At 40.7% G+C, this 14,382-nt stretch overlaps 1 protein-coding gene across 1 annotated transcript in view; it reads right to left on the bottom strand.

Annotated features, from left to right (window-relative positions):
• cdh13 (cadherin 13, H-cadherin (heart)) overlaps nt 1-7,129 on the bottom strand; it is a 306,474-nt gene extending 299,345 nt beyond the window's left edge. The window contains exon 1 of the mRNA XM_083974351.1: nt 7,067-7,129. Within this exon, the coding sequence (XP_083830477.1) occupies nt 7,067-7,117 (51 nt within the window). The 5' untranslated portion in view covers nt 7,118-7,129. The remainder of the gene's footprint in view (nt 1-7,066) is intronic.
• Nucleotides 7,130-14,382: the final 7,253 nt, after the last annotated feature.

Genomic DNA, 14,382 nt, shown 5'->3' with positions numbered 1-14,382 from the left:
CTTGACGGGGGTTTCGCCGTGAACGACACTCTTTATCAAAGGTTTACACTGCCAGTGTGTCCTGGAGAATGATTGATCCCACCACGCTCAGGTCTGCCCTTCATGCTGACTGACGGAGCGACACCCACACAGCCAGCGGTAGACAGCGATGGCGGGAGTGCATGGACATGTGTGAGACTTAAAACGTGTATTTCAATGTGAGGGCAAGAGTGTGTCTGAGTGGCAGCAGCGCTGTGCTGGCACTAGGTGGGTAGACCTTAATGATGGATACTTCTGCTTCCTCCATTTCTCTCCCTAGTAACCAACCTTACATGATCCTGCATATCCAAATGCAAAACACCCCCATTATAGATGCTGTGATGAAGTGATGTTTTAACCTTGCCTGCCTCTGGCTGGAAAGGAAGCAGCCAATCCACTTAACAAATGAAGTAATATCAGCAATCGGTTGGCCTTGTCGCTTTACTTATGGACATTATACTGTATGTGAAGCATTATCAGAGCTCTCCTGGCCTTGTCATAAGAGAGAGTGGGAATCTGGATGAATTAGATGAATAGGAAATACATCAAATCCAAACTTAGCCTGACCTGTCCTTAAATCTGTCAAAATAAGACATACAATAGATAGAAAGTAAAGTGTGCATGCTGCACTGTGCTTCATCACTATTCTGGGCATAACAGCAAATCTAAGCTTTGTTAGTACAAGACAACATTTGATTTAGATAAGTTTAGGGACAATATTGTAAATTAAAGCCAAGTCAGAATTCCAATCTATTACACAAAGTTCAGTGGTAATGTTTTATCAACTTTTTTACAAATGTCAGCAGGACAAATGTTCTATACAGTAAATGTTGAAAAGGTCGTGATAATGAAAATTTCTCTTTTAGACTATCTACTAAAACCTGTCAAATAGGCTCAAAGCCTATAAATAATAGATAGGTTAGAAATAAAAAAATATATAAAATATATTGTATTAACACACCCATATCTGCACACAAAAACACACATGGATGCAACTCCCACAGTTAGGCAAAAGGTTTTAACAGTGGACTTTTAAGATGATCTTGTTCAGTAAAATAAAACACAATCACAGAATCTAACTGGTTATCAATAGCCACTGCAGCTGATCAGAGACAAATGCAGGTACAGAAACGCGTAATTTGAAAGGAAAATGTACAGTTTACACCACGGACTATGTAGAAGGGAGAGGGCGAGATGAACATGGTTAAGGAGGCACAAGAGTAAAGAAAAACATTATTTCACTGCACTCTCCCTGATGAGCCATTCATTTCTGAATAGGGAAAACTACATAGAGACAAAGTAAAAATAATAATCTTGAGAGCTTGGTAAAAGACTCTTAATGTTGGCCTCTTGATATAAAAACACAGTGAAACCACTTTGCACGGGTTAAAAATGTAGTTAAATATCATTCTGAAGGTGGGTATCACTGATGCAAGAGCTATAATTGGACCTTTGGGTCCAATAAAACAAGTTACACCTCAATGTCTTAATTACTCTCCAAAAATTAATATCTATCATTAGGCCTACAAAACTATAATTATATGATTAGGAGACACATGCTAATTAATTCCCATAAGGTTTTGAAAACAATACTTTTTTGGAATATCAAGTCCCTGGGATGAGGGTCATTACTGTAAAAAGAAAATGTTTTTGGTAATCCTTCTGTTAAATATGTTTGTTAACATGTGGTTCAACAAAAACAAAACAATACTGTAACCTTGTAGACAGTATAACTTTAAATAATGCATGTGTGCGCAGACTGTGCACGTGCACACCCTCCCTCTCTCTCTCCCTCAAGGTTTTGAGTACCAAGTCTGTGGCATTATTCCATGGCTCTGAAAAGAGAAATCTCATAATGGTTGAGGATATCAGTGCCAATTGTACAAGCAGACCTGTTTGTAAATGGCAGTGCAGGACATGAATGGCTCCAGGACGTTCTCTGAATGAAATCTAAAAGAGAACAATTTGGTATTCTGTGGGAGGAGACCCAAGGCAATTCAGTGATTAGGGACTCGCACATGACCACTCACACACACATACTTGTACTTCGTTTTTTTTTTTAGGACATTCATTGGCATGATACATTCCCCTAGCCCCTTTCCATGAACCTTAAAACCAAACCAAATCTTTACCGGACGACAGACTGTTCAAAATGAATTACTGTAATTTCCCCGAAATGTCTCAAATTGGTACTTATCAAGATGAAAGTACACACAGGCACACACTCGGTCACAGAAAACTCTTTGCCATGAGGTGGTAGATGCACCATCTGGTAGAATCGGCAGGGACACAGGGAAACAAACATACTGAGAAGAAGGCACATTAAACAAGTATGTAATGGTTTAATATTTGCCCGCTCTGGCCATGTGTGGCTGCATTTTGTCGAGAGACTCTCTCTTGGCAGTGAAATCCATCCATGTTCTTGTCAGTGTCCCCTCCCTCAGCCCCTAAAGGTCCTTGCCAGTCACCACAGAGACTCTGCCCAGATAGCTATGCTTTTTGTTCTATCGGGGAAAAAAACAACAGTACCTGTTCACAGAGGCCGCATATATTGTTCCTCCAGACCTTTTAGCCAAGACCCTCTGTAATCATCTCTCACAAAAGAGAACCAATGCTTTTTTTGTCCACTGACAAATGCTTTAGCTATTCGGTTCTTGGACATAACAAATAAAATCTAACATGGCTGATGTGCCTTTGCTGAACATAGCAACAAAGGTGTAAAGTGGAGGTGTGGAAACCAACTGTACCTCTTTTAGTATGACTGCTATTACTTATTTTCAAGTGAACAGAAGGAGGAACTAAATTTAGTACAGAAATATAATGCAGGCATGGAATAATGGATGAAAAGGAAATGGTAGCATGGTTCAGGCCAACACCCTGAGGTAAAATAACAATAACACTTACTTCTCTTTTAATACTTTACTTAGAACTGTTTTTACTTTCTGTCTTTACTAATGGCATCAGGAGCACCTGCAAAGACTTTATTGTGCAGTTATCTCATTAGCCAATCACTAGGAAGCAGGGCAAAGCATAAAACCATGGACACACAGGTCATATCAAACGTGAGAATGAGGAAAAATGTGATGTCAGTGACTTTGACCGTGACATGCCATAGGTTGTGTCAGATTTTCTAGTATAGCTTTTTCTGAAACTGCTGAACTCCTAGGACTGTAACACACAACAGTTTCTATAGTAAAACTAACACAGTAAGGAGCAGTCCACCAGATGAAAGAAAGCCAAACTGTTCAGCTGATAACCTTCAGGCAGATGGCCTACAACAGACAGCAGAAGACCATGTCAGGTTCCACTCGTGTCAGCCAAGAACAGAGATCTGTGGCTGCAGTGAGCTCAGGATCAACAAAACAAGATGGTCGTACACCAGAAAAAGACAGCCTGCAGAATTTGGCATCAACATCATGAATCCATGAACCCAAACTGCCTTGTGTCAGGTTATGTCATCTCGAGCTAGATTCATGAACAGAACAACATGTACTTCAGTGGCCGCCCCAGCCTTAAGAGCTAAATCTAATAGAACACATTTGGGATGTGACAGGATACGAACATGACAAATGTGAAATGTGAAAACATCTTGTGGAATCCTTGCACAGGGAATGTGTTGAAAGCATCCGGAGGCCCTACCCCAATATTAGTATTTACCATAGACTGTAAGTATTTACATTGTAAAATAGGCAGTCGGTGGATGAAAAAAAAGCAGGAAAGGAGGTAAAAAAAACAAACAAATGCTGAAGCAGTAAAAGCTATTGCCAAATGTTAGCTCTACTATTAGAGTTTTTCTATGCATGTGGATGTGCCAAATGATATGGAATAACAAAAACTGAAAACATATTATTTGCTGTTTTGATGCTCCAGGGTTATATCCTACAGAGCTTCCATTTCAATTTTGATTTCTCCAGCTTTTGGTTTCTTTGTCAATTCAAAATTTGATACTGCACAATAAACCTTTCTTGCATTTTTAAGTTGTTTTTCTCCCTAAACACAAAACAGCGGAGAAAGGAATGTGTTGCAAGTGCATCGGCAGCATGGATAAAGCATTACTACATAGAAACTAGCTGTGCTTCTGTACAAAGCCTCCTTCAAATCAAAGGCAACACAGAGAAATGCTCTTTGATAATCTCTTACACTCTCTTAAATTCTGCAGTATGTGAGGTCACACAACGACCGAAAGAAATCCTTAACTTCCTGTCTCAAGCAGCCATGGACACAATGAGCTTGGTGATGATTTCTGCCAGACAGTACCCCCATCCTTTTATGATGTTACTATACTTGTGAATGTGATGAATAACCCTTCATTTGTGCCTAAAGGCAAATTCCAGTTAGAATTCCAACTCATTTCTCTTTGTCCATCTCTGTGCCTCACACAGTATACAGACACACTGACGCACATTCTCATCCTCTTCCTCCAATATGGGGTCATGTCCTTTAGGCAGACAGTTGGCGTGCATTCTCTCATTTATTGAGACACCTTACTACGACAATGGACCAATTTCTGCCGGCCTCGTTTACCAGTGCTTTTTCTGAGTATCATTTTCTTGATTTAAAGAAGGTTGACTGAACTAGGCTTGTCACAATACCAGAATGTCAGTAGTCGATACCAATACTAGTGAATTTCCACGATTTAAAAAAAAAACAGAAGCCATGGACCTCTAAATTCACATCAAACTTTCTGGTATTTAAGTCCACTGTGCTTCAACAACTTCTCAAATTGAACAGAATTTAAAAAGCAGGCAGCATAAAAAGTTAAGAACAGTGTCAAAATGGTAACTATAGAGCTCAACAAAAACACAAAGTAATGTGGTCATTACTCGTATCCTTAAAATAGTTAAACAAATATTGTTTTCATTAAATAACTTAGATGCAAAAAATGTACATTGTTGAATTTTTCAGCTCATTCACTCTGGTCCAAACGCTGCACCACTGGCAGAGCCTCATCTTTCCATGACGACTGACCGGAGAAAGACACGTGGCACGTCATGTTAACATGAGCTCAAACTTGTGGTACTGTATGTGGATGAGGTCTGGCCAATGGCCATCTTCACCAACAGACCACAGGTCCAACTGTAGCCGCTCTAAGCCCATGCAGACATCGACACGGCCTGCCGAGGGCAAAGTTGTACTCATCTTACTGAAAATCGTATTGTTTCTCATGACAACCCGAAGCTGAACTGACTTATGTGTGAGTCATGCAGCGTGGCCTTTGTGCTGCACTTCAAGTATTTTTTCCCTGTTGTTTTTTTTCCACAGGAAATGGATGCAAGCATTCTGACCTTAGCTCAGGCCTCCTCTGGCATGATCATGATCACTAGTACTCCTGACTCTGACTCAATTTCACAGCCAGATGCCACCCACAAACCGTGCCTCACCACTCTGCTGAACAAACATCTACCACATACCATATTCATAGCCAATATGCAGCTAGAGCTTGGTGTGGAGGACATCTTTTTTTACCACCATTAACACCAAGACCTGTCAAGCCATCACCCCAACAACCCGTCACCCATATCAACCTGAAGCTCCTTTTTGACAGCACCCATGACAGGAGATTGTAATAGCTAATTCAAGGCCCTAGGCGCTTGTCAAGTGATAGAAATCAATGGCCATCCTTCACACAGTTTCAGTGAAATAATGGAGGGGAATGACAGAAACTTGTTAACAATTAAACAAGCCGTTAGCCACAGTGGCATTCTCTTCCTCACTGTTAATCTAAGACTTGACCTAGTCATCAGTTAGCTCATGTATGTATCAGCTGTTAATGGATGTTCCTGAGATCCTCAAATGTCAAGCATGTCCCACTGCCACATGTCAAAACCCTTGATGTACGAGCCACTTTCTCTCTGCTTTAATGCATTTAAATGGAGCTGTGAGTCCAGCAGGACCGGCCCAATTTCAGAACCAGCGGTAAAGGCTCAATCTCATCTACTGCCCTGGCGGACGGAGCGTGTACATAGGAAATGAAATTGAAAATCCATCAGGCGCACCCACATGTACACACACACACACACACGGCTTTCCCTTTCACAAACTCTTTCTGTTACACGCAGTCACACTCACAGAGGGTCATATCTCACATTTTGAAGCGTTATAATAATAATGGATGTGTGATGAGCTGCTGCTTGATATAGAAAGCCAATCCAAGCAAAAAAAATAGATTTACTAGAGTAATTGAACTACAGTCAAAGAATTATGAGAGTGAAAGAGCTCAAGACTGCCCTCAGTATAAAGGTATTCTAACCCTAAATCTAATTAAAAACCCTTTTTTTTCCTCTCACACACACTCTTTGCTTGTGTGCTTTAAATCATGAAGTCAGTCTTACTCACTTAATCTCTATTGAGCATTCAACAGCTCTAAATAAATGAGCTGTTGATACAAGAATACATCTTAAATTAAAATCACGATCGAACATATGGCTATGCAAATTGGAATACGTGTTCAATAATGGACAATTTTATATCAGCAGTTATATCACTGTGATATACGTATCATGTTAATGAAATACTTTAAACAGAAAGTGATGTTCTATGGTCAATGTTGATTTATGAGTAATGTGTTTAGTTAAGTTCCATGAATTTAATCTACAAGGCCTCTAAGCCCAAGGCTTTCAGTTTTCCTCATTACGAGCTTTTTTGTAACAATAAAAGGACAGTTTTAACAAGGCACAGAAGCAAAGTGAAGTACGTTTCCTTTCTAATTCACAGAATCCTTGTTGAGTCATGTAGTGAAAACTGTACTCAGATCTAGCTAAGCTTACAGCTGAAGTGAAACCCTAGTTGGATCTATCAACTTCACCCATAAAGGTTGAAGCAAGACCCAGGAACAAAACCTTGGACTTATAATGTTTGAAAAAGCTCCAAACTAAATAGTTTGCTCTCCCTGTTTTCAGCTGATAACGAATGACAGACAACAGAGCTGTGGGCAAGCTCCCCAGACACTGGATTGCCATAGTGCACATGTGTGTATGTGAGTGTGTGTGCCTGTGAATGCAGAGTGAGAACATCTGCTTTCATTGAAAGAGCACAAACATTTGAGAACCTGTCTCCATCCTGCCAACACCTGCCGTCCTGAGTGAAGCAGCAGACACATCCACAATGGACAGGAAGGAGGAGAGGGAGACATCAAGGGCCAATGACATGTTGGTTTGGCTCACTGTCACTGTGGAAATGTCAGCAGAGTACACTACTGGTTCGCAATAAGGCAAATGTCTTTCTGGCAGGGAGATACAGACGGTTCGGATGGCTGGTTGACCCAGCATCTGTATGCTGTGGTATGAGAATGTAATTTCTGCTGTAATTCATGGCTAAGAGGCCAGGGTTAGGGCTCATCCCACTGAGTCAATCCTGAGACTCAAATTAAAATGCCTATTTCAACACAGTCAACATGTTTGTGTGACAAAGGGAAGTATTTGCCTTATTTCTTGGGTATGCCTAGGGCACTGCTCCAAAGCATACAGGATCAGTCACCAAGTCATGTCTCTGTGACTAGTGCATTATGGGCCAAAACTGAAATATGACAACCTTCATGCACGCTTTACTGCTGTGAACACGCAAGGCTATTGCATCTATCTATCCATAACCATGCATTATCAATCACAGTACAGTACAAAGACATGTATATTCCCATGTGGGTGGTTTGTAGCTAAGCCTGACCGCATGCAATCAAACAAAATGCAAATCTTTCCTTCAAGCAATCCACTATAAAACATATGGTGATATGAAGAGTTTCAAGACAAACTATGGACAATGAATGTAATTTCATTCAAACATCCTAAGGCCAAACTTCAAACACTCACGGAGCCAATTGCTGCAAAGGTCAAGACCAAAGACCAAAACCTCCAGAAATGAGAAAAGCCAACAGCTCTTAATGATGGTACTATGTTTGATTTAAAAGATCAGAGACCTGTCTGCTGAATCTAGATCAGCATTGAGTCTCAAGTGCAATCCTGGCTAAAAGCTTGACCAACAACAGGTTGAAAGGGGCAAGGTCCACTCGTGTCAAGAGGTTCTGCATGGGCAGAAAATTGGCACATTATAGCCGGGGAAGCCCAGGTTTCATTAATGCAATAGCAATGTCTAAAAGCCATTTCAGCCTTCAGCTTCAGCGTTATAGGATTTTGTATGCTGGAATGGCTCACTGCATACTCAGAGCCATCATTAATGTTATTGGTTACACCTGTGTTTTTCCTGCCAAACAGAGTCAAACTACCTGCCAGGTTAAACGTCTGTTTAAGATGTCTTAATCCTAACCCTGACAAAAGCTTAGTTTAAGGTTGTTTCAAGCACCTGCTTTTATTTCACATCCCATTCCAAGGTGTAAACTGCTCGCATTTGACATGCTTGTAGTCAACAAACATCTCCCCCTTTGTCATTTTTTTTATAAACAAAAAAAACAATGCATCTCAAATTCAGGTGGCAGGATTAGCATTTTGTTGGAAACTGTCCCCTTTTTATGTTCAATAAAGACATCTTAACATGTCACAGTCTGAGGAGAAGCACAGGTGTATACAAATTAATGAATATAATAAATGGATTGGGGGAAGAAGAAAAAAATGTAAATGCAATTTAACTGCTTTGGTTTTCAGATGCTGGTTTATTCTACATGCTGGCTCACTGGGACACCTTAATAAAACAGAGCCATCATTAGTGTTATTAGAAACACCTGTGCTATTCTTCCTCCACTATGGCAAATCAAAAATCTCAGATAGGCCTATGCTAAATTAGCACCGTTGCCAACAGCCCACCTGTAGATAGCTAACTAATTAGCCTATGTTAGCTGGCTTAAGGCCAAACAAATGTGAAAAATGAATCACCAAGTTAAAAATAGAAAACATTTCTTCATTAAGTTTGTGACTCGTGTACTCACCGGTCCTGCTGTCAGGCTTTAGTAAACCGGCAGTTCTCTTTTGGGAGCAATGTTTTGTGCGTCTCTCCAGCCCATCTTCTGTAGGCCTAACTCATGTTACCGGGACACAATTTTTGGCTGATTGACAGATGACTGTCCACTCCGTTGCTTCAGTTAAGACACAGCAGACTCTTCCCACGCGCAGGGGACTTGTTTTTTGTTTCGTCTTTCCAGAATAAATACGACTAGGCCTACTATTGCCAGACTCTCTTACTTGGATGGCGGAAAATTCGTTAGATTGGCAGCAACTAGGTGACAAACAAACGCTGCTGGAGAAAGCTACACGTTCTTAAAGGGACAGGCACACTCCTGTGTACCAGCTTCATACACCTGAAAGCTGTGATACAACCAAAGATTGTATAAAAGGATAGAACCCATGTAAATCTCAGTAAATATAAGCATTGAAATGAACAAAAAAAGGAAATAAACGTTTACAATAAACTGAAATCAATAAATAAAACTGGAAAAAACAAACAAATGTGCCAATAAACTTGATCATCAAGAATATATGAAGGCCTTAACATGTGAGATAGGTTACAAATAATAATCTTATTATCTATTTTGTCGATAGCCTACTTGGCTTTACTGAATTTCCAATAACCTTACCAAAAAGTTGCTGCAAATCAGAAATTATAGTTCACATATTAGCACGTTTGGTTCGATGATTAATATAAGCTCTGTGGCTAACACGAGTGTAATTTTGATCCTAACTACCCGAAGCGTAATATCTTTTGGCTTTTATATCTCTTGAAAAAGGCCGGTTACTAAATTAGACGACAGATGTTAAGTGTCATCATGCCAAAACCAATCTAATCACTAGTCCATTATGACAGTCTATATATATAGAAAGTGAGTCATTATTTTCACAGGCAGTAGAATATTAAATTATGCAAGACTTCTGTTGCTAAAGAGCAGGAATAAATGATTAAATATGTATATTAATATATCAATAATATAGTAATAGTTAAGTGTAAATGTAGACCTGACTGTGTTTAGGTAGCGAAATACTGAAGGTGAACATCAATTTCATGTCTAAAACGAGTCTTCATAGAGCACATAGTGTTCTTTTACCTAACTGAACTAAAATCAACTGTCATTTTCAGATACCGCAGCCAGAAAAGACAACTCCATCTATGAAATGAAAAGCTGATTTCCAGCCAAATAGTTTTTATCCATTGGTTTGGTGAACAGTGCACAGGTTTTAAAAGACCTGTGCCCTACCATTATTATTATATTACATGATGCAGTGGGGGTAAATGGTTCTTAAAGTGGTGCTTAAAGAATAGAAAAATTACATTTAAGAAAAATTCACAGCAACTTTCCCCCAGTTACTCACAGACAATGAACTACTTAAATCTGTAGACAAAGTCCCAGTGAAATCTGCTGTTGAAAGTAATATTTCACCGCTGTGCACACAACTAAGCACTTTGCCAGGAAGAACTACTTAGTTATTAATTGTATAGAACTACATGTTACCACACGACAGTGCATTAAAAAGGGATCAGCTGCAGGGCTGCCTGATTTGCTCTGATTCAGGTATAATCCAGCTGTATTGATCATAGCATGCCTGCTGTGACTGCAATCATGCAATCACATTGGCTTTCAAGTGGACTACCTCAAACCTAAAGGGACAGGCTATCTGTTCGGCGAGCTATGCAGCTGACGAGACCATTCCTTGCGCGCTCTAAACTTTCCCCAGAGAGCAAGCCTTCGCTTCCTTAAACAGGGTAAATTGAATTAGGACATTCTAGCAGCTGGCAAGTGTGAAATTGAGTTGAAGTGTACCCCGAGGTTAGGCGTGTGAGATACAGGACTTAAACACCCCAACAGAACAGAGCAGGATCAAGCTTTTGTCTGCAAGCTGAATTCTAAACAAGCAACAAGAAGACAGATAAGGGACAGCTGGAGTTTACTCTGTTAGAGCAGCAAGGAGGTTTATGTTTGTGGGTGGGTGCGCATGCATGTGTGCAGGCGTGCGTTCAAGTGTGCACATGTTTGTCGATGTGCACTGGGATTATATCTCCACGGGGACAATAAAGTCAGTTGAGTGATATGCAAGCTATCTGGAGAGAATTTCCCAGCAGAGGCTTTAATCTCGTTCCTGCTGCAGCTTATAGTGCCTAAAAACACAAAATCGGGAGTCTCAGCTGTTGAGAAAAACACAAACATGGAGAGAAACGATAACATACTGTGTTAGCCTACGTTTTTCATCACAAACAGGCAGCGCATTCATCTGTCAGTCACAGCTAATGCACCCTGTTTGTTCAATTCAGCTTGTCTGTTTCACTCAAACCAAACTAGATGCATGCACAAATCTAAGACCCTCAAGGTGTAAAGATGAAAAAAAAACTCAATAAAGCTGCAGCAAATCTAAAAGAATGCTGCTAACAAACCCAAACTCAATTAATTAGATAGACTATTGTTTCACTTGTGGTTATTAGGCTTTACAGTCTAGTTGGTGTTTGGCTGCGGAAAACCATAAAAATGTTTTGGGCATCATGCAGCAGTTTTTCTTCTCTGATTCTTGCTTGTCATTCATGGGTATGAGCCATATATATTTTCATCCATCCAAATGAACACACAAAGAAGAATCCCGCAACCATCCATTCATTCATTCAGTGCGCAATCCAAATCAGCTGCATGAATGTGTCCTGGCCTCACACAGCGCTGCTATCCATCACTGCACTGCTGCGTCCTTCCTTTGCAAATCATAACACTGCATGGAAACGTCCTCTAAAGCCTGCAGCAACTTCAGTCTCTGCATATCGCCTTCCTTTTTCTTGTAACTCTACCATCTTTTCTTAACTTTCAATTTCCTCTTTCTATTTTCTCCCTGCTGCTCTTCTTACACTCTTCAATCTTAAACTTTCCTTCACCTATTGCTCTCTCTTCCTTGTTTACCTTTTCCCCAGGTTTTCCAACAACAAGCCATTTTTTTCTGCTCTTTCCCTCTGACCCCTGCAGCCAGCTCTTGGTCCCTCCATCTCCCACATCACCATTATTTCCAGCCTTGATGCCAAGTTGTTTGCCTTATCAATCACATTTTCTCATCCATTCTTTCCTTCCAGCAACGCACTGTTCCATCAGTCACTGCTCAACACCCACATTCAACCCCTCTCACCCCGTCGTTGTGATGGTTAATTCCATCAGTCACACGCCTCTCACACACCCACGCCAAGACCAGCCACTTCCATCAGAGCGTTAATCCATTTAAGAGAGAGAGAGAGAGAGAGCTTCCTGCTCTGTTGGTGTGACTGTGAGGTGTGGCCACAGAGACAGAGAGGGGAGAAGAGGAAAAGGAAGCCTTTGTGGGTACAGATATAAATGCTGTGCCACAAAGCATGGACAATAATTAGTATTTTATTGTTAGGTTCAAGGGAACTGAGCCTGAAAGTCGCTCTTGAACTGTGGATGAGACTGGGACCAACAGTTGTGTGGATAGGGATGGAGCTGGAGGCACAGTGTTCAACAACGGCTGAAGGCCTTGGGCAAGGTTAAGAAATTTTGGACCAAGGTCCCAATTAAAGCTGGAATTGTAATGGCTGAGTCAAATGGCAAAAAAAAAGGCTCTCTCACTTGACAGCTACACAGTGACATGGGTTTAACACAAACAATCAGCCCACAGTCAGTCTAAAGCCATGCAACAGCTCTGTCAGATTCTGGGCCGTAAAGTATACCCCCGCAGCCCCGCCCGTTAAGCCGGGTTTCTACTGTATCAACGGTCTTCAACATAGGTTCACGTCATGATAACTTCTGTATTCTGGCTATTCAAAATTCCACAGTCCATAGTTCTCTTCTTTGTTTGATATTTCAAGAGACTTTTGGTTAAGTAACCATGGATAGCTCCCTATATACAGTCTATGATAGCTCCTAGGCAGGATTGTTCTGCTGTGTCGTCGTCGCCGCTGGCTGTCGCCGATGAACCGGGAGGGGACTTACATGCTATCACACACCTGGAATACCGCCCAGGAGGCGTGGTTGTCCTGTCAAATGTGACAGGGCGCATCTCCATAACATCAGCGGATAAGGGCACGTCACCACATGACACCTGGTGACGCTTCTGAGGAAGACGGATGACAGCCGTCAAAACATGTAAAAGGTAGAAAGAAAACCTTACTTTGTCTCTGATAAACTAACAAGAACATTTTGCACTCTTACTGTATAGTACGTCACCACATCTCCCGTCATAATTATCACAGCCACTAGATATCACCTTAAAATAAACATTACTATGGGTCATAATAAGCTGCTGAAAAAAAACACTTTTTGACTTGCTCTTTACTGGAGCACAGTTTCTTTGTAAGAGTATGTCAAGCTGAAAAAAAGGCAGACGGCTGTGTTGTTGTTGCTTCTTTGTTGATGAACTGTGAACACTGCGTCCTTTTACAGTGAGCAAGTCATTGATTCAACCAAGCTCGTACAGGTCTTTTAATTCCTCCGAATAATTAAGGGGCTGACTTCTTTTATTGATTCAACACACACAAAGGAAAAAACCCAAATGCACTTAAAAAGATAATGGAAATCTGCTTGATGTATATTGGGCTTCGCAGTTCACGGGTCATTGTACATTCCACATTATAAAATGCTGCAGCACTAACTATGATAAATCCTATAACACTTCAAATAAAATCTGTTTTGATAAAAGCCAAAAAAGGCAACAATCTATTTTTAATTACAGCATGCAACATATCCTGCAGTCATATCCTTTCTACTGTAGAAGTTATTGGGGCAGAGCCAATGTTTCACACGTTAATGTCCCTGAAGAAGAAATGGTGGCTCTGCCAATAAATCATATAGTATTAGGGATATTTATGAGTGATTACTGTCTTCTGAGTCTCTTTGTATTCTTCCTGCAATTAGGAGCTCTTCAAAAATTCAACACTGCTTTTTCTAATGTCCCTTATTCCAGTCACACCTGCAAAGCATCTTAAACTTACAGCTCACAATCTAATACAAAAAGTTCTAACCTCATTAAATGCCTGTCTGAATACTGATATGTGCAAATGCTCATAATAATAACTGTAAAAAAAAAAAAAAAAAAAAAAGATCACCCAGAGACAGCGCACAGCTGAAGCCACGGTCTGACCCAGTTGGGGTCGGTTATACCGGCCAGAAAGAGGGGTAATGAATGTGAGCCATGCTGGAGCTGAGGTGTGATGATGTCAGGCTCCGAAATCTGTCCTGGGTAGAGAGGTTCATTTCGACCTCGCTGTAATTGTCTGCCTTCCTGTGTGCACGGGAAAACTTGAACAGCCTGAGATACTCTTAGGAAGGAAATGCTCACTAGCCACTGTGGCCCAGGGACCCACATGGAGAAAATAGTAACCGTAATGGAGGGGTGGTGATAAAATAGGGTGGAAAAATTGGAGCAGAAGACCAGAGATAATGAACATGAGGCTGGTGTGACAGCCTTTTTTATTAGATAAAGCGTAAAGTACGAGTTATTTGTC

The sequence above is a fragment of the Trachurus trachurus genome (genome assembly GCF_905171665.1).
Source record: "Trachurus trachurus genome assembly, chromosome: 6".
Lineage (NCBI taxonomy): Eukaryota > Metazoa > Chordata > Actinopteri > Carangiformes > Carangidae > Trachurus > Trachurus trachurus.
Note: the sequence above shows the minus strand (reverse complement) of the source record. Positions and strands in the feature narration are given on the sequence as shown.